The following is a 27163-nucleotide window of genomic DNA, read 5'->3' as shown; positions in this document are numbered from 1 at the left end:
AGCGATGATCTCCTCCTGAAGGCCGCCGTTGCCTTATCTCCGTGTGATACAGTGATTTCACTAGCTGGATTGATCACTTTGGGGACTGCAACTCCTTGAGAGAAATGGGATGGAGGGCATCTGAATCTTCACCCCCTATAGATAAGCTTGTGTTGCACCCCAATTTTTGTGAGGTGAGACATTAAAAATAAAAAATCCCCTAATGATTAGAATGTTGATTTCAGGTCCACCTTTCGGAATTTTTTTTTTTTTTCCAGAAAAAGAAGTACTTTGCTTTTTAAAAGCCCTTCAGTTCGTATTTGCCTTTCCTCTTGGGAGTGCTCGAGAGTTTTGTTTTTTTTTTCCTTCAAAGTAGCTTTCAAAACTATGCTCCTAGAAAACTTAAAAGATGCAATAAGGGCTTCTAAAAAAACACTTTATTTTCTTAGGCAAACATACTAAGATTCAGTAATAACATTTCAACTTTAAAACTTTACATTTTCTCCTAGCATGCTATTGGACCAAAAAACACAACAACAAAAACTTTCCATTTTCTTTATTGTATATGCTAATAATTTATCACACTGAAACATAACTTTTGAATACTTAAATGTAATATCACGGATAGTTAACAGCGTGTTTTGTATTTGTAGATTTTAACATCGAAACTAGGAGAAATAGGAATGGCTGTAGAGGAACTTCAGTCTATAATAAAGAGATGTGTAAGTATTTTTTTAATTTTTGTAAAATACCTTTCAAAATATGGGAAGGGCACAGATTGTTTTTAATTATATTTGTGGTCACTCAAATTATCTTCTTTAATCCTTACTTTTTTTGACCTGTAAAGAGCATGAGTGGGGGAGGCAGATTGGATTATTTCTCCAGGTGATATACTTATCTAAATAACCTTTTACATTTTAATCCTGATCCTTTTCATAGATTTCACTGGTACAGTAGATTTCAAGGTCACTTATTAAAGTATTTATTAGGGTAATCCTAATTTTGCTACATGTGTTATTTATGTTACATTTATCTAGAATTTAAACAGATTTCTTTTTTTCATAGATAAATCAAGAAGTTATTGTATTTAATTTTTATTTACATATACATTTGTTTTTTTGTTTTTTGGGTTTTTTTTTTTTTTTGCCAGCAAATCCTAGAAGAGCAAGACTTTAAAGAAGAGGATTTTGGCCTATTTCAGTTAGCTGGGCAAAGATGCATAGAAGAAGGGTACACAGACCAGCTATTAGAAATTATTCAAAATGAAAATAATAAGGTGCGTACAATCTTGGTGTTTACTTTTCAGACTTGGGAAGAGAATAATCACATGACGCTATTCATCCAGTCATTTATCCATCAAACATTTAAGAATCTACTTAAGTTTTCACAGTAGGGAACTGAAAACAAAAAAAGAATTAGAAATATTCAGGCCAGGCGCAGTGGCTCACGCTTGTAATCCCAGTGCTATGGGAGGCCGAGGCAGGCAGATCACTTGAGCCCAGGAGTTTGAGACCAGCCTGGGCAACAGAGTAAGACCCTGTCTCAGAAAAAAAAAAAAAGAAAGAAACAGTCATATACTTGAAGGTGCTTACCATCTGGTCAAACAGATAAACATGTAAACAACTAACAATAATGAGGCAAAATAAATAAGTGCTATAGTTGAAGTAAAGAGTTTTTAGAAGAAACAGAATTACTTCTAGTTCAGGGAGTCCAAAAATGGTGTTTGAGTCGTTAATTTACATTGAGAAATATACATATCAAGCAGGCTAAATATTCATTTTGGGTGATCAGCCCATTCTCCTCCAGCCAAATGTGTATGGAAAACCAAATTTTATTAAAACAGTATTTTATGTGCATAGAATCAGAACAGGAGGAAAGCGATATGTCATTATACTAGCCAGTATCATCCAGTTACAATAGTTTTAGAAATCATCCTCCACAATGGAAAAGGATCTTATTTGTGGATCAGGAATAACTTTTTCCTGGGACACTGTTGGCAACATCCTGCCAAATTTTGTGTCTTTGGATACTCCTTATAAGGAAGATGGCTATGGTTTGGCTCTGTGTCCCCACCCAGATCTCACCTTGAATTGTAATAATCCCTATGTGTCAAGGGTGGGACCAGGTGGAGGTGATTGAATCATGGAGGTGGTTTCCCCTATGCTTCTCATGATAGTGAGTGAGTTCTCACGAGGTCTGATGGTTTTATAACCATCTGGCATTTCGCCTGTTGGCACTCAGTCCCTCTCCTGCTGCCCTGTGAAGAGGTGCCTTCCGCCATGATTGTTAAGTTTCCTGAGGCCTCGCTAGCCATGTGGAACTGCATGTCAGTTAAACCTCTTTTCTTTCTAAATTACCCAGGCTTGGGTATTTTTTCATAGCAGCGTGAGAACAGACTGATACAAAGACCATCTTCTTTCTAGGTACACACTCTTTCTTCATTTGCAGTGCTACTTATTTATTAGACGTTTTCTTTCTTGATATCACATTGTAATCATGTTGACCTGTGTTTCTCTCCAGGGCATCTGATTGGATTTGGGGGGTTCCTAATACTTTTTAATCATACATTATTATAGCATCTCTTAGTAGTTCAAATGGCTTATACCCTTCTTATTTTTTATTAAAATAATTAGGACATTTTATTTAGTTTTTGATATATGTTTATGATAACTTTGTAACCCCCAATATAGGTGCTTTGATTTTTTTCTTGATTTTTTTCCAATTGTGTTCTCAGAGGATAACCTTCTAAAGTACTTAGCTTTTAGCTAATAATAAAAAATTAATAACAACTAATATTTATTGCATATTTACATGTACCAGATGCTGTCTTTAGTCCTTTACATTTATTAACTTAATTAGTCTCTCCAAAATCTCAGAAGGTAGGTGTTCATTTTGACTGAAAGGTTAAATGACTTGCCCAAAAGTAAGTCAGGTTTTATGTAATATCCAAGATTCAGACCTGTGTAGCGTTTTTGGAGCTCCTAACCACTCTGCTTTACCTCTAGTTAGTGCTGTATGGCATATGGTTTTAGGGTAGAATACAGGGGATTGCTTGATTGAGAGGGTGAGGCATCAAAAAAGACTGGGTTTCTAGCCTCTAAAAGGATAACATGATATCAAACAGAAAAAGGCAACCTAAGTAGAGGGAAAAGTTTCCTGAAGGAACAAGTGAGTTGACTTTTAGAAATTTTGAGTTTAAGTACAATAGTCAATTGGAAAATAAGGTTTTGAGCTCAGTAGAGATGTAGGAATTAAGATGTAGATCTCTGAGACACATATCTGTGAGACTTTAATTACCTAAAGATTGGGTAATTGAAGCATTGAGGGGTGAAAAAAAAAAAAAGAATTTACGTGAGTTCACAGAAAAGGGGCAGAAGAGAAGAGGCCCAAGATCCCATCTTGAAGAATTTAAGAAACAGGCGGAGAGGAGAGGCCTGCCAAGGAGATGAGGATCAGCACCGTATCAGTGAGGCAGAAGGAAAAGGGAAGTATAAACAAAGTATTTTTCAGGCATTGCATGCCTCAGCGTTTTATTTTTAGCATGCTTCTGAATAGCTAATGGGATAGATTTAAACATCGTGAGGCTTAGTCTTAATAGTTTGAGAATCACCTTTGCAATATGTGGTCAGCTAAATGCAAAGGTTTAGATACTGATAAGACAATGTTCAAAACTGACTACAGGCCGGGCACAGTGGTTCATGCCTATAATCCCAGCACTTTGGGAGGCCGAGGCGGGTGGATCATCTAAGGTCAGGAGTTCGAGAGCAACCTGGCCAACATGGTGAAACCCTGTCCCCACTAAAAATGCAAAAATTAGCCGGGCGTGATGGCGCGCCCCTGTAATCCCAGCTACTCGGGAGACTGAGATGGGAGGATTGCTTGAACCCGGGAGGTGGAGGCTGCAGTGAGCCAAGATTGTACCACTGCACTCCAGCCTGGGAAACAGAGTGAGACCCCATCTCAACGACAACAACAACAAACTGACTACAATTTAATTTTCTTTCCAGGTGACACTATCCAAATTGACCAAGATTTACTATTATCTTCAACTTTAAGAGTGAATTAAAGAAAAAACATAAAAATAAAAAGATTTACTATTTACTGCTTTGTGAGAGACCATTCACGTACTATTTATTACAGTATATTATTGTTGTAGTTATTGTTAATCTCTTATAAATTAAACTTTGTCACAGATATGCATGTATAGTATTTATATATAGCATTTGGTACTATTCATGGTTTCAGGCATCCACTGGGGGTCTTGGAATGTACCCCCTGCAGATAAGTGGGGAGACTACTGTATCCTATACTCTATTTTTATTATCTTACAAGACTGGGGTCAAGATGAGGTATTATAGGTGTCTTATTCCTAGATCAGCTTTTTTTTTAAAAAAAAAATTCTAATTTTTATGGGTACATAGAAGGCATATATATTGATGGGTACATGAGATGTTTTGATACAGACATGCAATGTGTAATAAGAATATCATGGAGAATGGGGTATCCATCCCCTCAAGCATTTATCCTCTGTGTTACAAACCAACCAATTATACTCATTTAGTTATTTTAAAATGTACAATTAGTTATTGACTAGAGTCACCCTGTTGTGCTATCAAATAGTAGGTCTTATTCATTACTTATAGCTATTTTTTTTTTTTTTTGGTACCCATTAGCCATCTTCCCTGCCTCCCACTACCGTTTTCAGCCTCTGGTAATCATCCTCCTACTCTCTATGTCCGTGAGTTCAGTTGTTTTGGTTTTCAGATCCCACAAAAAAGTGGAACATTCAATGTTTCTCTGTGCCTGACTTCTTTCACTTAACATAATGGTCTACAGTCCCATCCACGTTATTGGAAATGACAGGATGTCATTCATTTTTATGGCCGAATAGTACTCCATTGTGTATATGTACCACATTTTCTTTATCCATTCATCTGTTGATGGACACTTAGGTTGCTTCCAAATCTGAGATACTGTAAACAGTGCTGCAATGAACATGGGAGTGCAAATATCTCTTCAATATAGTGATTTCCTTTCTTTTGGGTATATACCCAGCAGTGGGATTGCTGGATCATATGGTAGCTCTATTTTTGTATTTTTTGAGAAACTGCCAAACTGTTCTCATTAATGGTTGTAGTAATTTACATTCCTACCAACAATACCTAAAAAAAATATATATATATAAAAAATTAGCCAGGCGTGGTGGCAGGTGCCTGTAGCCCCAGCTACTTGGGAGGCTGAGACAGGAGAATGACGTGAACCCAGGAGGCAGAGCTTGCAGTGAGCTGAGATCGCACCAATATATATCACGACAATATATGATGGTTTCCTTTTCTCCACATCCTTGCCAGCATTTGTTATTGACTGTCTTTTGGATATAAGCCATTTTAACTGGGGTGAGATGATATCCCATTGTAGTTTTGATTTGCATTTCTCTGATGATCATGATGCACACCTTTTCATATGCTTGTTTACCATTTGTATGCCTTCTTTTGGGAAATGTGTATTCAAATCTTTTGCCAATTTTTTTATCGGATTATTAGGTTTTTTCCTTTAGTATTGTTTGAGCTTCTTTTCTATTCTGATTATTAATCCCTTGTCAGGTGGGTTAGATCTGCTTTTTCTTTATTTATATATTTTTTTGAGATAGGGTCTGTTTGTGTCACCCAGGCTGGTTTGCGGTGGTGTGATCACAACTCACTGCTGCCTCTGCCTCCCAGGCTCAAGCCATCCTCCCACTTATCCTCCCAAGTAGCTGGGGCTACAAGCGCGTGCCACCAGGCCCAGCTAATTTTTGTATTTTGTACACAGGGTTTGGCCGTGTTGCCCAGGCTGGTCTTGAACTCCTGAGCTCAAGTGATCTGCGCACCTCAGCCTCCCAAAGTGTTGGGATTACAGGCATAAGCCACCATGCTTAAAAAAAAAAAAAAAAAAAAAAGATGGGGTGCGGTGGCTCACGCCTGTAATCCCAGCACTCTGGGAGGCCAAGGCAGGTGGATCACGAGGTCAGGAAATCGAGACCATCCTGGCTAACACGGTGAAACCCCATCTCTACTTTAAAAAAAAAAAAAATAGCTGGGCGTGGTGGTAGGTACCTGTAGCCCCAGCTACTTGGGAGGCTGAGACAGGAGAATGACATGAACCCAGGAGGCAGAGCTTGCAGTGAGCCGAGATAGCGCCACTGCACTCTAGCCTGGGCAACAGAGCGAGACTCAGTCTCAAAATAAATAAATAAATAAAAATGTATTTAACTTTAAAAAATAGAGACAGGGGCTCACTAGGTTGCCCAGGCTGGTCTCAAACTCCTGGGCTCAAGTGATCATCCTGACTCAGCCTCCTGAGGTGCTGGGATTAGAGACGTGAGCCCCTGCATCCAGCCAACCACCCTGCTTTTAAAGAAGGACTCTAGAATGTAAACTCTAGGAGGGTAGTGATCTTATCCAGTGTGTTCCTCACTTTATTTCTAACCCCTAGAATATTATAGTGTAGGCTTGTTAAATACTGATGAGTTAAAGTACAAAGCAGGCCAGAGAAGTGGAATACATTGTTGATACTTTTGAAAATCAGTGGTTTTGATAATGAATGTGAATTAGTAATTATAAAGATAAACTTTTACTTGTGTGGTAAGCATTCTGAAATGTCTTTGAACATAGAAGCCACTTGTATGTAGGAGAGAAAATTAATGAAGTTGTATCCCTTCTTTTTATATAAATTACAATGATTGTCTTTAGAGACTCCAAGGAACTTTAAAAGGTACACGAGCATTGGCTGGACTTCTTTATGAATAAGGGGAGCAAAATTCTCTGTGGAAGTTAAGTACCTGTATTAAGCAAATTAACTCTCTTGTCGGAAATAGAGGCACTATTTAAATCTTGGGAAACACCAACTTGCCTGATAAAAAGTAAAGACCCTTTTGCCTTTCCTCAGTGAACATATTAAAAACTATTTAAATATGTTGATGTCTGTTAGTAGCCAACCCTGGAAAGTCTGTGGTGAAATGTTATAGGCTTCACTTGTCTCATCTTCCTATTTCAGAGACAATTCTGAGCTCTTCCAAGATAGGAAAGCACACCGCGAGAGTCCTATAGATGGCAGTGTTTGCTTTACTCTGAAAATGTTTTTGCAGGTCATCATCAAGAATATGGGCTGGAATCTCGTTGGTCCTGTTGTTCGATGCCTTTTGTGTAAAGATAAAGAGGATAATAAAAGAAAAGTTTATTTTTTGATCTTTGATTTATTGGTAAAGGTAAGTTAACAAAACAAGGTTCTCTTTATCATAACACACAGCAGTATTTTATAATTCCCTTTAATGTTTATTGTTTGGTAAGAAAGCTTTTGGTTCATGAAAGTACATGCAGAAAGGAACTCGTTGGAGAAAAGACCCAGTCTTATTGATTGGATAGGCAATTCCATTTCAGGATTTCCCAAATTTTCTGGAGAAAAGAATCGTCTAACCTCATATTAACCTCATATCAGACCCATTGATTCAGCATCTCCAGAGAGAGACCTGGGAAGCTATATTTTAACAAGTAGCCTTATTGTATAGATGTGGAATACCAGCTTTAGAGAGGTAGTTCAAGGTCACATTTATCTTTTGGCAACATTGGAACTAGAATTAAAATCTCAGTCCTCTTTCCTTTGTGGTATGTTCCCTAAAAGAAAATGGAAAGCCTAGAATACAAGTGATTAAAAATGGAAGTAGGAATAGGGGTAGAACACAGATCAGTTGTGACTAACAACCTTAGAAGGAGACCCTGGGTAAAAGACTAGTAGAGTTTAAAGTCAATATTTGATGGCTAAGAAAGATAAATTCTGAGAAAAAGATACTATAAGAAACTGCTTAGTGATCAGTGCAAATATACCCAAATATATATTGGAAGGAGAGCTCCATCTGTATGAGTTATTGACTATGGGAGCTGGGAGCTTTTAAAAAACCAGTCAAGTGAGATGATAAGATATGGCCAGTCAGAAAGCAATGCAAAGTTTTACCTGTTCAAAAAATACAAAAGAGATTCCAGATTAGTCTAAATAGGCTTGCAGCATGGGATTGAAAGGTCTCACCTGCTGGAGCCCCTGGTAATCTATTAAGGCAATTTCAGAGTAGACAGGTGAAGCTCAAAGGAAACCTGAGCTTAAAGATCCATTGACTTCTTGCTCCTTTTTAGTTTTATAGTTACTTGACCATCACAGATTCTGTGTTTTGCTAGTGCGTATTTTTTCAACAATTGTATAAATAATTTTAATGTTAAGCAAAAACATAATTGTATAATATTTTGTCAATATATGCCTTCTTAAAAATAGTAATAATGTGGCTTTAAATACAACTTGTATTAAACAGGTTCAATTGTGAATATTTTTATAGTTATGCAATCCAAAGGAATTATTGTTGGGTTTGCTTGAACTAATTGAAGAGCCCTCTGGAAAACAGATATCCCAAAGTATTCTTCTTTTGCTTCAGCCATTACAAACAGGTAATGAGAATTTTGATATCAGAGTACTTCTTGTTGTATCTCTAAGTGCCTTGATGGTTACCCCAAAATGTCAATACTACACCAAAGTAAAGTTTACAGTTAATTAGTGAGTACTCTGCTTAAACCAATAATAGCAATGCCAATGTGAATCCTGCTGCTCATAGAAAGATTATAGTATCTGGCCAGAGTGGGTACCCAGTAAATATTCTGTTGAATGTCATACTATTTTTCATGTGCTATATTGAAACCTATACCTTTTTGCCTAACCTTCCTATATGCTGCTTAAATCTAGAATTTTCTCTGTAAACATATTTCAAGGATTACCTCTGTGGTGTCTGCAGTACTAAATCTGATAGCATTATGGTAGTCCAGAAGAGTATCAGGCAGAGCATTGCTCAGCTTCGGCTTTGGGAGGTTGGATTGGGCATAGCAAGGTACTACTGAAGAATGAAATGAGGAGATATGGGATGATAAGGCTCCATGGCTGAGTGCAGTAACAATATTGGTAGGTAATGGGTCTTGGCAACCAAGGCAGACAGTATACATGGGAAGAGGTTATTTTTCATTTTAGGAAATTCGTTTATCTCACAATCTGATAGAGGGACCTAGAATCAGAAATTAAATTTGTTTTAAATATGAATGCCTACCAGCTTCATACCACCTGTAATATTCAGTCTTCTAGGGAAAAAAAAATCTAATAATACCACCTCCTATTTGTATAGTGCTTTATAGTTTACAGTATACTCATATTTTGTGCTTATAACAACCAAAAAACATGGAAAGAACATGTTTCTGTCTTAAGTACATAGCCTGTTACACATAGTCTGTTATAAACATAACCTAAACAACATTTCATGGCGAGATGCTGTATTATTTTATGCACAACTAAGAAGAAAAAAACACTGCCAATTAGACTGTGATGTGTCATCTTGATTTCAAGAGTTGTTAAAATGTGGGAGGAGGAAGTGTCTTATAATTCCACATTTGCCGAATTTCTTGTCCCATGTTTAGCATACTTGATGAGCAACAACTTGATCTCTGTTTTAGTGATTCAGAAACTTCATAACAAGGCATATTCAATTGGATTAGCATTGTCTACCCTTTGGAATCAGCTATCTCTTCTTCCTGTTCCATACTCAAAAGAACAAATACAAATGGATGACTATGGCCTTTGTCAGTGTTGCAAGGCCTTAATAGAGTTCACTAAGCCTTTTGTGGAAGAAGTCATTGATAACAAAGAAAACTCACTGGAAAATGAAAAGTTAAAGGATGAATTACTGAAATTGTAAGTATAATTTTAAGAACATCACACAGTGGACTTAAGTAATTGATAGTTCAGTTATTTTATGTTTCTTCACTTTGACATGTAAATAGAAATCTAGTTTCAGATTTTGAATTTTAGAAGAATGTGGGGTTCAACTGATACAGCATGGGAACTTGAGACATTTATATTTAAAAAAATTATAGGCCGGTTGTAGTGACTCACACATGTAATCCCATCACTTTGGGAGACTGAAGTGCGAGGATTGCTTGGGACCAGGAGTTTGAGACCAGCCTTGGCAACATAGCGAGACCACCATCTCTACAAAAAAATTTAAAAATTAGCTAGATGTAGTGGCATATACCTGTAGTGCTACTATTTGGGAAGCTGAGGCTAGAGGATGGATTGAATACAGGAGTGTGAGGCTGCAGTGAATGATAATTGGCCACTGTACTCCAGTCTGGGCAACAGAGCAAGACCCTGTCTTTAAGAAATTAATTAATAAAATAAAATAATTATAAAACCAAAATCCATTCATTTACTTTATATTCTTCTTTGTATTGCCTTATTCATCATAGTAAGTGAATAATGAAAGCGGGGGAAATAGATAATGTAGCTCAGGGTGAATGTGGGAAATAGATATATATAGCTTTGTGGAGAAATTGTGTTTTACTCTTTCAAAGAAAGCAGCAGAAAGACCACCAGACAGAACATCCAACTTGACCACAAAAATAGTAGTTGAGTATCCACCCAACAGCATTCCCTCCATGGGTACTATAGACTAAACATCTACTGTTCAGTATGGCTGTAGCACTTGACATATGGCTGGTCCAAATTCAGATATACTGTAAGTATAAAATATCCCCTGGATTTTGAAGACTTGTTGTTTAAAAAAAAAAAAAAAAAAACAGTAAAATACCTCAATAATTTTTATATTGATAACATGTTGAAATGACAATATTTCAGATATATTGGGTTAAGATAAATTATTAAAATCATCTCTCCCATTCTTACTACTTTTTTCTTGTGTCTACTAAAAGATCTTAAATTATATATGGGGCTATGTTATATTTCTATTGGACAGTGATAGACTAGATTATTTAATTACATGGACCAGTAATTTTTAAATTTTGGCTACTTGGGAGGCTGAGGCAGGAGGATCACTTGAGGCCAGGAGTACAAGACCAGCCTGGGCAACATAGCAAGACCTCGTCTCTAAAAAATAGAATATAAAATAATATTTTAATTTTGGAGACTAATACTATTTTTAGCTTCCTACTTGTCAGGTTAGGACATTAAAAAAAAAATTTACAGCCAGACGTGGTGGCTCATGCCTGTAATCCTAACACTTTGGGAGGCCAAGCTGGGGGATTGCTTGAGCTCAGGAGTTTGAGATCAGCCTGGGCAACATAGTGAGACCCTGTCTCTACAAAAAATACAAAAGTTAGCTGGGCACAGTGGTGTGTGCCTGTAGTCCCAGCTACTTGGGAGGCTGTGGCAGGAGGATCCTTTGAGCCCAGGAGTTTGAGGTTAACAGTGTGCTATTATTGTGCCACTGCACTCCAGCCTGGGTGACAGAGACCTTGTCTCATAAAAAAAGTTTTTTACCAGTTACCCATTATTTCGTAAAAGAAAAGGTATTTTAACTAAAGAAATAGGAAAGGCTTAATCACAAAATAAAGTTTGGTTTTCTAAATAAAACAAATAGAGCTGTGTGAAAAAATGACTATATTTCCTGATTTTTTTTCTTTGAACTGATGAAAACAATGTCATAGACTAGCACCAGCCCTCACATTCAAAATTCAATGGAATAGTTCAGATGTAGAAGTCAGTCTTAGCATGTTGAGTCTAGCCAGGTGTTCTCATGTTCTCCCCATTACTAGTACGAACGACGTTACATCACCAGTTTTATAGACCATTGAGTTATTGATGCTTGTCTTAATCCATTTGTGCTGATATAACAGAATACCTAAGACTGGATGATTTATAATGGACAGAAATTATTGGTTCACAGTTCTGGAGGCTGGGAAGTCTAAATTAAGGCGCTGGCATCTGGCAAGGGCCTTCTAGCTGTGTCATAACGTGGCTGAAGGTAAAAGGGCAAAAGGCAAAAGTGGGCTGAACTTGCCCTTTTATAACAGTGTTAATCTCATCCGTGAGAGTGGAGCCCCCTTGGCCTAATTCCCACCTCCTTATGGCAGTTAAATTTCAACATGAGTTTTGGAGAGCAGAGTCATTCAAACCGTAGCAGTGCTTATGTAATTTTTCAAGTAAAATTAACTTAGATTTGAAGACCTAGGGACTTTATACTTGGAAGTGTTGATTTCATAGTTACCTATTTCTTATGCCTTAGTTGTTTCAAAAGCTTGAAATACCCTTTGCTGACAGCACAATTCCTTGAACAGTCTGAAGAAGGTGGAAATGATCCTTTCAGGTATTTTGCATCAGAAATAATAGTAAGTACAGCTAATTTAATCTGCTATAATCTCAAATGTTATCCCACTATGTTCTCAGTACTGCACATGTAAATTGATACATTCATTAATAAAGAAATATGTATTTTTTGTAGAACACACATAAACAAAAGATGGAAAATAAAACAGCAATAATTTTATTATCCAAAGATAAATATTAACATCCTCCAGGCTTTTTTCTTATATACTTATTTATAATAATACATATATATAAATTTTTCAAAGATTATATATATATATATATATACTCTTGTAATCTACCTTTTTCCTCTTCAACAGTATGTTATGAATATTTTTCCATTGGCTTAATAGTGTTCCATGGTATGGACTTAGTATAATGTATTTCACCTGTGCCATATAGTTCAACATTTGGATTGTTTCTAATTTTTCATTATTGTAGGACAACTCCAAGTTTCTTTTTTTAACTGTTAAGTCTGTGATAAGTAACCTAGTAATTAAATTTTTGCATACTTTTCAAATTATTTCCTTAAAACTCCTAGAGTGGAAGTTCCATGCCCCGTGATAAATATTTTCAAAATAGCTCCATATTTAAGTAAATTTTATTTTAAAAGCAATTTGGCTTTATGCATCAATAGTATTTTAAAATGTGCTCAGATTCTGTATTAGAAAAATAATCTGAAATATTAAAAAATTTATTTTAAGTTGATGTTTCTGAATTTCAAAAGAGAAAGTCCGTGTGGCTGTGTAGTTTTCTTCAGCCATGTTCAGCTGCATGAGTGCAGCTGCAGCATAGGAGTAACATTTGCTTTAATTAGGGTGGGGTTTTGAGAACAGGGTAAGTTTTTTTTGTTTTGTTTTGTTTTTTATTTTATTATTATACTTTAGGTTTCAGGGTACATGTGCACAATGTGCAGGTTTGTTACATATGTATCCATGTGCCATGTTGTTTTGCTGCACCCGTTAACTCATTATTTAGCATTAGGTATATCTCCTAATGCTGTCCCTCCCCCCTCCCCCCACCCCACAACAGTCCCCGGAGTGTGATGTTCCCCTTCCTGTGTCCATGAGTTCTCATTGTTCAATTCCCACCTATGAGTGAGAACATGCGATGTTTGGTTTTTTGTCTTTGCGATAGTTTACTGAGAATGATGTTTTCCAGTTTCATCCATGTCCCTACAAAGGACATGAACTCATCATTTTTTATGGCTGCATAGTATTCCATGGTGTATATGTGCCACATTTTCTTAATCCAGTTTATCGTTATTGGACATTTGGGTTGGTTCCAAGTCTTTGCTATTGTGAATAGTGCCGCAATAAACATACGTGTGCATGTGTCCTTATAGCAGCATGATTTATAGTCCTTTGGGTATATACCCAGTAATGGGATGGCTGGGTCAAATGGTATTTCTAGTTCTAGATCCCTGAGGAATCGCCACACTGACTTCCACAATGGTTGAACTAGTTTACAGTCCCACCAACAGTGTAAAAGTGTTCCTATTTCTCCACATCCTCTCCAGCACCTGTTGTTTCCTGACTTTTTAATGATGGCCATTCTAACTGGTGTGAGATGGTATCTCATTGTGGTTTTGATTTGCATTTCTCTGATGGCCAGTGATGATGAGCATTTTTTCATGTGTTTTTTGGCAGCATAAATGTCTTCTTTTGAGAAGTGTCCATGTCCTTCGCCCACTTTTTGATGGGGTTGTTTGTTTTTTTCTTGTAAATTTGTTTGAGTTCATTGTAGATTCTGAATATTAGCCCTTTGTCAGATGAGTAGGTTGCAAAAATTTTCTCCCATTCTGTAGGTTGCCTGTTCACTCTGATGGTAGTTTCTTTTGCTGTGCAGAAGCTCTTTAGTTTAATTAGATCCCATTTGTCAATTTTGGCTTTTGTTGCCATTGCTTTTGGTGTTTTAGACATGAAGTCCTTGCCCACGCCTATGTCCTGAATGGTATTGCCTAGGTTTTCTTCTAGGGTTTTTATGGTTTTAGGTCTAACATGTAAGTCTTTAATCCATCTTGAATTAATTTTTGTATAAGGTGTAAGGAAGGGATCCAGTTTTAGCTTTCTACGTATGGCTAGCCAGTTTTCCCAGCACCATTTATTAAATAGGGAATCCTTTCCCCATTGCTTGTTTTTGTCAGGTTTGTCAAGATCAGATAGTTGTAGATATGCAGCATTATTTCTGAGGGCTCTGTTCTGTTCCATTGATATATGTTCTGTTGTGGTACCAGTACCATGCTGTTTTGGTTACTGTAGCCTTGTAGTATAGTTTGAAGTCAGGTAGTGTGATGCCTCCAGCTTTGTTCTTTTGGCTTAGGATTGACTTGGCGATGCGGGCCCTTTTTTGGTTCCATATGAACTTTAAAGTAGTTTTTTCCAATTCTGTGAAGAAAGTCATTGGTAGCTTGATGGGGATGGCATTGAATCTATAAATTACCTTGGGCAGTATGGCCATTTTCACGATATTGATTCTTCCAACCCATGAACATGGAATGTTCTTCCATTTGTTTGTATCCTCTTTTATTTCATTGAGCAGTGGTTTGTAGTTCTCCTTGAAGAGGTCCTTCACATCCCTTGTAAGTTGGATTCCTAGGTATTTTATTCTCTTTGAAGCAATTGTGAATAGGAGTTCACTCATGATTTGGCTGTTTGTCTGTGATTGGTGTACAAGAATGTTTGTGATTTTTGTACATTGATTTTGTATCCTGAGACTTTGCTGAAGTTGCTAATCAGCTTAAGGAGATTTTGGGCTGAGACAGTGGGGTTTTCTAGATATCTAATCATGTCATCTGCAAACAGGGACAATTTGACTTCCTCTTTTCTTAATTGAATACCCTTTATTTCCTTCTCCTGCCTGATTGCCCTGGCCAGAACTTCCAGCACTATGTTGAATAGCAGTGGTGAGAGAGGGCATCCCTGTCTTGTGCCAGTTTTCAAAGGGAATGCTTCCAGTTTTTGCCCATTCGATATGATATTGGCTGTGGGTTTGTCATAGATAGCTATTATTATTTTGAGATACGTCCCATCAATACCTAATTTATTGAGAGTTTTTAGCATGAAGGGTTGTTGAATTTTGTCAAAGGCCTTTTCTGCATCTATTGAGATAATCATGTGGTTTTTGTCTTTGGTTCTGTTTATATGCTGGATTACATTTATTGATTTGCGTATGTTGAACCAGCCTTGCATCCCAGGGATGAAGCCCACTTGATCATGGTGGATAAGCTTTTTGATGTGCTGCTGGATTTGGTTTGCCAGTATTTTATTGAGGATTTTTGCATCAATGTTCATCAAGGATATTGGTCTGAAATTCTCTTTTTTGGTTATGTCTCTGCCAGGCTTTGGTATCAGGACGATGCTGGGCTCATAAAATGAGTTAGGGAGGATTCCCTCTTTTTCTATCGATTGGAATAGTTTCAGAAGGAATGATACCAGTTCCTCCTCGTACCTCTGGTAGAATCCGGCTGTGAATCCATCAGGTCCTGGACTCTTTTTGGTTGGTAAGCTATTGATTATTGCCACAATTTCAGAGCCTGTTATTGGTCTATTCAAAGATTCAACTTCTTCCTGGTTTAGTCTTGGGAGGGTGTATTTGTCGAGGAATTTATCCATTTCTTCTAGATTTTCTAGTTTATTTGCATAGAGGTGTTTGTAGTATTCTCTGATGGTAGATTGTATTTCTGTGGGATCAGTGGTGATATCCCCTTTTTCATTTTTTATTGCATCTATTTGATTCTTCTCTTCTTTATTAGTCTTGCTAGCAGTCTATCAATTTTGTTGATCTTTTCAAAAAACCAGCTCCTGGATTCATTAATTTTTTAAGGGTTTTTTGTGTCTCTATTTCCTTCAGTTCTGCTCTGATTTTAGTTATTTCTAACCTTCTGCTAGCTTTTGAATGTGTTTGCTCTTGCTTTTCTAGTTGTTTTGATTGTGATGTTAGGGTGTCAATTTTGGATCTTTCCTGCTTTCTCTTGTGGGCATTTAGTGCTATAAATTTCCCACTACACACTGCTTTGAATGTGTCCCAGAGATTCTGGTATGTTGTGTCTTTGTTCTCGTTGGTTTCAAAGAACATCTTTATTTCTGCCTTCATTTCATTATGTAGAACAGGGTAAGTTGTAGAGAGCAAGAGGTGGGCAAGGGATTGAGCATGTATGTAAGGTGATTTCTTTTTCAATTATACTTTAAGTTCTAGGGTACATGTGCAAGGTGTGCAGGTTTGTTACGTAGGTATACATGTGCCATGTTCGTTTGCTGCACCCATCAACTCATCATTTACATTAGGTATTTGTCCTAATGCTATCCCTCCCCCAGCCCCTGATGCCCCGACCAGCCGTGGTGTGTGATGTTCCCCACCCTGTGTCCATGTGTTCTCGTTGTTCAGCTCCTACCAATGAGTAAGAACATGCGGTGTTTGGTTTTCTGTTCTTATGATAGTTTGCTTAGAATGATGGTTTCCAGCTTCATCCATGTCCCTGCAAAGGACATGAACTCATTCTTTTTTATGGCTGCATAGTATTCCATGGTATATATGTGTTTTCTTAATCTAGTCTATCATTGATGGACATTTGGGTTGGCTCCAGGTCTTTGCTATTGTGAGTAGTGCCACAAGAAACACATGTGTGCATGTGTCTTTATCATAGAATGATTTATAATCCTTTGGGTATATGCCCAGTATTGGGATTGCTGGGTCAAATGGTATTTCTAGTTGTAGATCCTTGAGGAATCGCCACACTGTCTTCCACAATGGTTGAACTAATTTACACTCCCACCAACAGTGTAAAAGCGTTCCTATTTCTCCACATCCTCTCCAGCATCTGTTGTTTCCTGACTTTTTAATGATTGGCATTCTAACTGACGTGAGATGGTATCTCACTGGTTTTGATTTGCATTTCTCTGATGACCAGTGATGATGAGCATTTTTTCATGTGTCTGTTGGCTGTTTAAATGTCTCCTTTTGAGTAGTGTCTGTTAATATCCTTTGCCCGCTTTTTGATGGCGTTGTTTTTTTCTTGAAAATTTGTTTAAGTTCTTCGTAGATTCTGGATATTAGCCCTTTGTCAGATGGGTACATTGCAAAGATTTTCTCCCATTCTGTAGGTTGCCTGTTGACTCTGATGATACTTTCTTTTGCTGTGCAGAAGCTCTTTAGTTTAATTAGATCCCATTTGTCTATTTTGGCTTTTGTTGCCATTCCTTTTGGTGTTTTAGACATGAAGTCCTTGCCCATGCCTATGTCCTGAATGGTATTGCCTAGGTTTTCTTCCAGGGTTTTTATGGTGTTAGGTCTTACATTTAAGTCTTTAATCCATCTTGAGTTAATTTTTGCATAAGATGTAAGGAAGGCATCCAGTTTCAGCTTTCTACATATGGCTAGCCAGTTTTCCCAGCACCATTTATTAAATAGGGAATCCTTTCCCCATTGCTTGTTTTTGTCAGGTTTGTCAAAGATCAGGTGGTTGTAGATGTGTAGTGTTATTTCTGAGGCCTCTGTTCTGTTCCATTGGTCTATATCTCTGTTTTGGTACCAGTACCATGCTGTTTTGGTTACTGTAGCCTTGTAGTATAGTTTGAAGTCAGGTAGCATGGTGGCTCCAGCTTTGTTCTTTTGGCTTAGGATTGTCTTGGCTATATGGGCTCTTTTTTGGTTCCATGTGAACTTTAAAGTAGTTTTTTCCATTCTGTGAAGACAGTCAGTGGTAGCTTGATGGGGATAGCATTGAATCTGTAAATTACTTTGGGCAGTATGGCCACTTTCATGATATTGATTCTTCCTATTCATGAGCATGGAATGTTCTTCCATTTGTTTGTGTCCTCTTTTATTTCATTGAACAGTGGTTTGTAGTTCTCCTTGAAGAGGTCCTTCACATCCCTTGTAAGTTGGATTCCTAGCTATTTTATTCTCTATGTAGTAATTGTGAATGGGAGTTCACTCATGATTTGGCTGTTTGTCTATTATTGGTGTATAGGAATGCATGTGATTTTTGCACATTGATTTTGTATCCTGAGACTTTGCTGAAGTTGCTTAGCAGCTTAAGGAGATTTTGGGCTGAGACAATGGGGTTTTCTAAATATACAATGATGTCATCTGCAAACAGAGACAATTTGACTTCATCTTTTCCTAATCAAATACCCTTTGTTTCTTTCTCTTGCCTGATTGCCCTGGCCAGAACTTCCAACACTATGTTGACTAGGAGTGGTGAGAGAGGGCATCCTTGTCTTGTGCCGGTTTTCAAAGGGAATGCTTCCAATTTTTTGCCTATCCAGTATGATGTTGGCTGTGGGTTTGTCATAAAAGCTCTTATTATTTTGAGATACGTTCCATCAATACCTAGTTTATTGAGAGTTTTTAGCATGAAGGGCTGTTGAATTTTATCCAAGGCCTTTTCTGCATCTATTGAGATAATCATGTGGTTTTTGTTGTTGGTTCTGTTTATGTGATGGATTACGTTTATTGATTTGCATATGTTGAACCGGCCTTGTATCCCAGGGATCAAGCTGCTTGATCGTGGCAGATAAGATTTTTGATGTGCTTCACAATTAAAAGAACTAGAAAAGCAAGAGCAAACACATTCAAAAGCTAGCAGAAGGCTAGAAATAACTAAAATCAGAGCAGAACTGAAGGAAATAGAGACACAAAAAACCCTTCAAAAAATTAATGAATCCAGGAGCTGGTTTTTTGAAAAGATCAACAAAATTGATGGACCGCTAGCAAGACTAATAAAGAAGAAAAGAGAGAAGAATCAAATAGATGCAATAAAAAACGAAAAAGGGGATATCACCACCGATCCCACAGAAATACAATCTACCATCAGAGAATACTACAAACACCTCTACGCAAATAAACTAGAAAATCTAGAAGAAATGGATAAATTCCTCGACAAATACACCCTCCCAAGACTAAACCAGGAAGAAGTTGAATCTCTGAATAGACCAATAACAGGTTCTGAAATTGTGGCAATAATCAATAGCTTACCAACCAAAAAGAGTCCAGGACCTGATGGATTCACAGCCGAATTCTACCAGAGGTACAAGGAGGAACTGGTACCATTCCTTCTGAAACTATTCCAATCGATAGAAAAAGAGGGAATCCTCCCTAACACATTTTACGAAGCCAGCATCGTCCTGATACCAAAACCTGGCAGAGACATAACCAAAAAAGAGAATTTCAGACCAATATCCTTGATGAACATTGATGCAAAAATCCTCAATAAAATACTGGCAAACCGAATCCAGCAGCACATCAAAAAGCTTATCCACCATGATCAAGTGGGCTTCATCCCTGGGATGCAAGGCTGGTTCAACATACGCAAATCAATAAATGTAATCCAGCATATAAACAGAACCAAAGACAAAAACCACATGATTATCTCAATAGATGCAGAAAAGGCCTTTGACAAAATTCAACAACGCTTCATGCTAAAAACTCTCAATAAATTAGGTATTGATGGGACGTATCTCAAAATAATAATAGCTATCTACAACAAACCCACAGCCAATATCATACTGAATGGGCAAAAACTGGAAGCATTCCCTCTGAAAACTGGCACAAGACAGGGATGCCCTCTCTCACCACTCCTATTCAACATAGTGTTGGAAGTTCTGGCCAGAGCAATCAGGCAGGAGAAGGAAATAAAGGGTATTCAATTAGAAAAAGAGGAAGTCAAATTGTCCCTGTTTGCAGATGACATGATTGTATATCTAGAAAACCCCATTGTCTCAGCCCAAAATCTCCTTAAGCTGATTAGCAACTTCAGCAAAGTCTCAGGATACAAAATTAATGTACAAAAATCACAAGCATTCTTGTACACCAATAACAGACAAACAGAGAGCCAAATCATGAGTGAACTCCCATTCACAATTGCTTCAAAGAGAATAAAATACCTAGGAATCCAACTTACAAGGGATGTGAAGGACCTCTTCAAGGAGAACTACAAACCACTGCTCAATGAAATAAAAGAGGATACAAACAAATGGAAGAACATTCCATGCTCATGGGTTGGAAGAATCAGTATCGTGAAAATGGCCATACTGCCCAAGGTAATTTATAGATTCAATGCCATCCCCATCAAGCTACCAATGACTTTCTTCACAGAATTGGAAAAAACTACTTTAAAGTTCATATGGAACCAAAAAAGAGCCCACATCGCCAAGTCAATCCTAAGCCAAAAGAACAAAGCTGGAGGCATCACGCTACCTGACTTTAAACTATACTACAAGGCTACAGTAACCAAAACAGCATGGTACTGGTACCACAACAGAGACATAGATCAATGGAACAGAACAGAGCCCTCAGAAATGATGCCACATAGCTACAACTATCTGATCTTTGACAAACCTGACAAAAACAAGAAATGGGGAAAGGATTCCCTATTTAATAAATGGTGCTGGGAAAACTGGCTAGCCATATGTAGAAAGCTGCAACTGGATCCCTTCCTTACACCTTATACAAAAATTAATTCAAGATGGATTAAAGACTTATATGTTAGGCCTAAAACCATTAAAGTCCTACAAGAAAACCTAGGCAATACCATTCAGGACATAGGCGTGGGCAAGGACTTCATGTCTAAAACACCAAAAGCAATGGCAACAAAAGCCAAAATCGACAAATGGGATCTCATTAAACTAAAGAGCTTCTGCACAGCAAAAGAAACTATCATCAGAGTGAACAGGCAACCTACACAATGGGAGAAAATTTTTGCAACCTACTCATCTGACAAAGGGCTAATATCCAGAATCTACAATGAACTCAAACAAATTTACAAGAAAAAAACAAACAACCCCATCAAAAAGTGGGCAGAGGACATGAACAGACACTTCTCAAAAGAAGACATTTATGCAGCCAAAAAACACATGAAGAAATGCTCCTCATCACTGGCCATCAGAGAAATGCAAATCAAAACCACAGTGAGATACCATCTCACACCAGTTAGAATGGCCATCATTAAAAAATCAGGAAACAACAGGTGCTGGAGAGGATGTGGAGAAATAGGAACACTTTTACACTGTTGGTGGGACTGTAAACTAGTTCAACCATTGTGGAAGTCAGTGTGGCGATTCCTCAGGGATCTAGAACTAGAAATACCATTTGACCCAGCCATCCCGTTACTGGGTATATACCCAAAGGACTATAAATCATGCTGCTATAAAGACACATGCACACGTATGTTTACTGCGGCACTATTCACAATAGCAAAGAGTTGGAACCAACCCAAAGGTCCAACAACGATAGACTGGATTAAGAAAATGTGGCACATATACACCATGGAATACTATGCAGCCATAAAAAATGATGAGTTCGTGTCCTTTGTAGGGACATGGATGAAACTGGAAAACATCATTCTCAGTAAACTATCGCAAGGACAAAAAACCAAACACCGCATGTTCTCACTCATAGGTGGGAATTGAACAATGAGAACTCATGGACACAGGAAGGGGAACATCACGCTCCGGGGACTGTTGTGGGGTGGGGGGATGGGGGAGGGACAGCATTAGGAGATACACCTAATGCTAAATGATGAGTTAATGGGTGCAGGAAATCAACATGGCACATGGATACATATGTAACAAACCTGCACATTGTGCACATGTACCCTAAAACCCTAAAGTATAATAAAAAGAAAAAAAAAAAAAAGATTTTTGATGTGCTGCTGGATTCGGTATTTTATTGAGGATTTTCGCATCAATGCTCGTCAGGGGTATTGCCCTAAAATTCTCTTTTTTTTATTGTCTTTCTACCAGGCTTGGTATCAGGATGATGCTATCATCCTAAAATGAGTTAGGGAGGATTCCCTCTTTTTCTGTTGATTGGAATAGTTTCAGAAGGAATGGTACCATCTCCTCTTTGTACCTCTGGTAGAATTCGGCTGTGAATCTGTCTGGTCCTGGACTTTTTTTGGTTGGTAGGCCATTAATTATTGCCTTAATTTCAGAACCTGTTATTGGTCTATTCAGAGATTCAACTTCTTTTTGGTTTAGTCTTGGGAGGGTGTATGTGTCCAGGAATTTACCCATTTCTTCTAGATTTTCTAGTTTATTTGCGTAGAGGTGTTTATACTATTCTCTGATGGTAGTTTGTATTTCTGTGGGATTGGTGGTGATATTTCCTTTATCAATTTTTATTGCATGTATTTGATTCTTCTCTCTTTTCTTCTTTATTAATCTTGCTAGAGGTCTATTTATTTTGTTGATCTTTTCAAAAAACCAGCTCCTGGATTCATTGATTTTTTGAAGGGTTTTTTGTGTCTCTATCTCTTTCAGTTCTGCCCTGATCTTAGTTATTTCTTGCCTTCTGCTAGCTTTTGAATTTGTTTGCTCTTGCTTCTCCAGTTCTTTTAACTGTGATGTTAGGATGTCAGTTTTAGCTCTTTCCTGCTTTCTATTGTGGGCACTTAGTGCTATAAATTTCCCTCTACACACTGCTTTAAATGTGTCCCAGAGATTCTTGTACGCTGTGTCTTTGTTCTCATTGGTTTCAAAGAACATCTTTATTTCTGCCTTCATTTCGTTATTTACCCAGTAGTCATTCAGGAGCAGGTTGTTCAGTTTCCATGTAGTTGTGCCGTTTTGAGTGAGTTTCTGAATCCTGAGTTCTAATTTGATTGCACTGTGGTCTGAGATACAGTTTGTTGTGATTTCTGTTCTTTTACATTTGCTGAGTAGTATTTTACTACCAATTACATGGTCAATTTTAGAATAAGTGCGATATGGTACTGAGAAGAATGTATATTCTGTTGATTTGGGGTGGAGAGTTCTGTAGATGTCTATTAGGTCCACTTGTTCCAGAGCTGAGTTCAAGTCCTGGATATCCTTGTTAACCTTCTGTCTCATTGGTCTGTGTAATATTGACAGTGGGGTGTTAAAGTCTCCCATTATTATTGTGTGGGAGTCTAAGTCTCTTTGTAGGTCTCTAAGGACTTGCTTTATAAACCTGGGTGCTTCTGTATTGGGTGCATATATATTTAGGATAGTTAGCTCTTCTTGTTGAATTTATCCCTTTACCATTATGTAGTGGCCTTCTTTGTCTCTTTCGATCTTTGTTGGTTTAAAGTCTGTTTTATCAGAGACTAGGATTGCAACCCTTGCTTTTTTTTTTTTGCTTTCCATTTGCTTGGTAGATCTTCCTCCATCCCTTTATTTTGAGCCTATGTGCATCTTTGCATGTGAGATGGTCTCCTGAATACAGCACACTGATGGGTCTTGACTCTTTATCCATTTTGCCAGTCTGTGTCTTTTAATTGGGGCATTTAGCCCATTTACATTTAAGGTTAATATTGTTATGTTTGAATTTGATCATGTCATTATGATGATAGCTGGTTATTTTTTCTGTTAATTGATGCAGTTTCTTCATAGTGTCACTGGTCTTTACCATTTGGCATGTTTTTGCAGTGGCTGGTACCGGTTGTTCCTATTCATGTTTAGTGTATCCTTCAGGAGCTCTTGTAAGGCAGGCCTAGTGGTGACAAAAATCTCTCACCATTTGCTTGTCTTTAAAGGATTTTATTTCTCCTTCACTTATGCAGCTTAGTTTGGCTGGATATGAAATTCTGGGTTGAAAATTCTTTTCTTTAAGAATGTTGAATATTGGCCCCCACTCTCTTCTGGCTTGTAGGGTTTCTGCTGAGAGATCCACTGTTAGTCTGATGGGCTTCCCTTTGTGGGTAACCTGACCTTTCTCTCTGGCTGCCCTTAACAGTTTTTCCTTCACTTCCACCTGACAACTATGTGCCTTGGGGTTGCTCTTCTCGAGGAGTATCTTTGTGGTGTCTCTGTATTTCCTGAATTTGAATGTTGGCCTGCCTTGCTAGGTTATGGAAGTTCTCCTGGATAATATCCTGAAGAGTGTTTTCTAACTTTGTTCCATTCTCCCTGTCACTTTCCAGTGCACCAGTCAAACATAGATTTGGTCTTTTCACATAGTCCCATATTTCTTGGAGGCTTTGTTCGTTTCGTTGCACTCTTTTTTCTCTATTCTTGTCTTCTTGCTTTATTTCATTAATTGGATCTTCAGTCACTGATACCCTTTTTTCCACTTGATTGAATCGGCTATTGAAGCTTGTGCATGCATCATAAAGTTCTCGTGCAATGGTTTTTAGCTCCATCAGGTCATTTAAGTGCTTCTCTACACTGTTTATTCTAGTTAGCTATTTGTCTTACCTTTTTTCAAGGTTTTTAGCTTCCTTGTGATGGGTTAGAACATGCTCCTTTAGCTCAGAGAGGTTTGTTATTACTGACCTTCTGAAGCCTACTTCTGTCAACTCGTCAAACTCATTCTCCATCCGGTTTTTATCCCTTGCTGGCAAGGAGCTGTAATCCTTTGAAAGAGCAGAGGTGCTCTGTTTTTGGAATTTTCAGCTTTTCTGCTCTGGTTTCTCCCTATCTTTGTGGTTTTATCTACCTTTGGTCTTTGATGTTGGTGACCTACAGATGGAGTTTTGGTGTGGATGTCCTTTCTGTTGATGTTGATGCTATTCTTTTCTGTTTGTTACTTTTCCGTCTAACAGACCTCTCAGCTGCAGGTCTGTTGGAGTTTGCTGGAGGTCCACTCCAGACCCTGTTTGCATGGGTATCACCCGTGGAGGCTGCAGAACAGCAAATATTGCTGCCTGATCCTTCCTCTGGAAGCTTTGTCCCAGAGGGGCACCTGCCTGTTTGAGGTGTCTGTTGGCCCCCTACTGGGAGGTGTCTCCCAGTCACGCTACGCAGGGGTCAAGGACCCACTTAAGGAGGCAGTCTGTCCATTATCGGAGCTCGAATGCCATGCTGAGAGAACCACTGCTCTCTTCAGAGCTGTCAGACAGGGATGTTTAAGTCTGCAGAAGCTGTCTGCTGTCTTTTGTTCTACTATGCCCTGTCCCCAGAGGTGGAATCTATAGAGGCAGTAGGCCTTGCTGAGTTGCGGTGGGCTCCGCCCAGTTTGTGCTTCCAGGCCTGTTTACAATGTGAGCTACTCAAGCCTCAGTAATGGCGGATGCCCCTTCCCCTGTCCAGCTGCAGCCTCGCAGGTCGATCTCACACTGCTGCACTAGCAGTGAGCAAGGCTCCATAGGTGTGGGACCCACCAAGCCAGGCACAGGAGGGTATCTCCTGGTCTTCCAGTTGCTAAGACTGTGGAAATAGCACAGTATTTGGTCAGGAGTGTACCGTTTCTCCAGAAACAGTCTGTCACGGCTTCCCTTGGCTAGGAAAGGGAAATTCGCTGACCCCTTGCACTTCCCGGGTGAGGCAATGCCCCACCCTGCCTCAGCTTGCCCTCTGTGGGCTGCATCCACTGTCCAACCAGTCCCAATGAGATGAACCAGGTACCTCAGTTGGAAATGCAGAAATCACCAGTCTTCTGCGTCGATCTTGCTGGGAGCTGCAGACGTGAGCTGTTCCTATTTGGCCATCTTGGAAGTGACTCCTTTTTTTTTTTTTTTTTTTTTTTGTGACAGAGTCTTGCTCTGTTGCCCGGACTGTGGTTCAATGGCACGATCTCAGCTCACTGCAACCTCCACCTCCTAGGTTCAAGCAATTCTCCGGCCTCAGCCTCCCAAGTAGCTGGGACTACAGGCACCTGTCACCATGCCTGGCAAATTTTTTGTATTTTTAGTAGAGTTGGGGTTTCGCTATGTTGGCCAAGCTGGTCTCAAACTCCTGACCTCAGGTGATCCACCCACCTCAGCCTCCCAGAGTGCTGGGATTACAGGCGTGAGCCACTGCGCCCAGCTGCAAGGTGATTTTAATGTACAAAGTGACTTTAATGATGGACATAGAATTTAAGCTGGGTAAGGAGTAAAGTTAGGACATACTAAATGCAAGAAACAGTGAAAAGGTGATTGGATCATTAGGTTGTAGAACCTGGTGTGGGTGACAGATGTTTGGAGTTAGGTTACTAAAAGGGGTGAACTGAAAAAATAGGTGTAAAGAATAGGATGCTTGAAAATAGTATTATGGAAAGATTATAGTTACTAGTGTCAGTGTCTGGGGTGTGATCATGAGAGGGTGTTCTAAAGGAGGGCATAGTGGCCAAGGTCATTGGACTAGAGAAAATTAAATACCTGAGATTTCAGAGTATCAGAAGATCTTTGGTTGTACATTTAAATCACACAGAATTATAATGTTGGAAAGCCACGTGATGGGGTGACCTTGGGGTCTACTAACTGCAACAAGGAGGGGTAGAAATGGTAAAGTCATAAAAAATGAGTTTCAGAGTTGAGGGATTTTTAGAGAGGATGGGGAGAGAATGGTGTAGAAGCAGCAAGGAGAACAGATGTATTCCCAGGCTCAGTGGTACAGTGGGTATAGATGAAAAATACAGCAGTCTTTTGAAGGGTTGCAGAGAAAGCAGCTGTTTTCAGATGAGAGCCAATTTTCATTTAGGAGAGATGGAAAAAGGGGTCAGATGAAGGGATGCTAGAAGTTTATGGGAATAAATTCTGAAGATGAGAAATGACTTGGTGACTGATATAATTAGGAATACATAATTTAATAAGGTTAATGCTGATGGTCACGATAATAGTGAAGAGGCTGTGAGGGATGAAGTAGGAAAGGTGAAGGGTTTTCTCTGGAGCACACAAAAGTCTGGGGGCTCTTCATTGTTGCCAGTGCTAGAGCACAGTATCATCTCCTGGAAGTAGTATAAGCACCATCACATATGATACGTATTTTGAGAAGACAACTATGAAAGTTGGAAACTATTAAAGGAAATCTGGTGATGTAGAAAAACCAAACTCAGTTTCTCCTAATATAGTCATAACAAGTTTCTGACACCAGATGTATGGAGTTCCCTGCCCTGCCCCCTGCCCTTCACGGCAAGCAAGCAAGCAGTTGTACAATGGACACCAGTTGGGTGTCCTCTAATTCAATTCCAACATTACCTACCTGGAGATAGTGTCAGATTTCACAGGTTGAGGGCTGAATCCCTCAAGACTGCCCCCACTTCTAATGCCAGTCTCACTCCCTAGGATGTTTTACCTGTGCTCTAACAGACTGGCAATAAATCAGGATTCCCAGGCCCCCCTCCTTGGGTTTCATTA

General features: G+C 38.6%; 1 protein-coding gene across 2 annotated transcripts in view; it reads left to right on the top strand.

Annotated features, from left to right (window-relative positions):
- Window positions 1-27163, top strand: part of GLMN (glomulin, FKBP associated protein) — a 48084-nt gene that overhangs the window by 401 nt on the left and 20520 nt on the right. For both annotated transcript variants that reach the window (XM_063625497.1, XM_063625496.1), the window contains exons 2-7: window positions 633-701; window positions 1130-1255; window positions 7106-7225; window positions 8342-8450; window positions 9498-9735; window positions 12065-12167. In XM_063625497.1, coding sequence (XP_063481567.1) covers window positions 663-701; window positions 1130-1255; window positions 7106-7225; window positions 8342-8450; window positions 9498-9735; window positions 12065-12167 — 735 coding nt within the window. In that variant the 5' untranslated portion in view covers window positions 633-662. The remainder of the gene's footprint in view (window positions 1-632; window positions 702-1129; window positions 1256-7105; window positions 7226-8341; window positions 8451-9497; window positions 9736-12064; window positions 12168-27163) is intronic.

The sequence above is a fragment of the Symphalangus syndactylus genome, chromosome 12 (assembly GCF_028878055.3).
Source record: "Symphalangus syndactylus isolate Jambi chromosome 12, NHGRI_mSymSyn1-v2.1_pri, whole genome shotgun sequence".
Classification (NCBI taxonomy): domain Eukaryota; kingdom Metazoa; phylum Chordata; class Mammalia; order Primates; family Hylobatidae; genus Symphalangus; species Symphalangus syndactylus.
The sequence above is the reverse complement of the archived record's forward strand: the minus strand, read 5'-3'. Positions and strand labels throughout refer to the sequence as shown.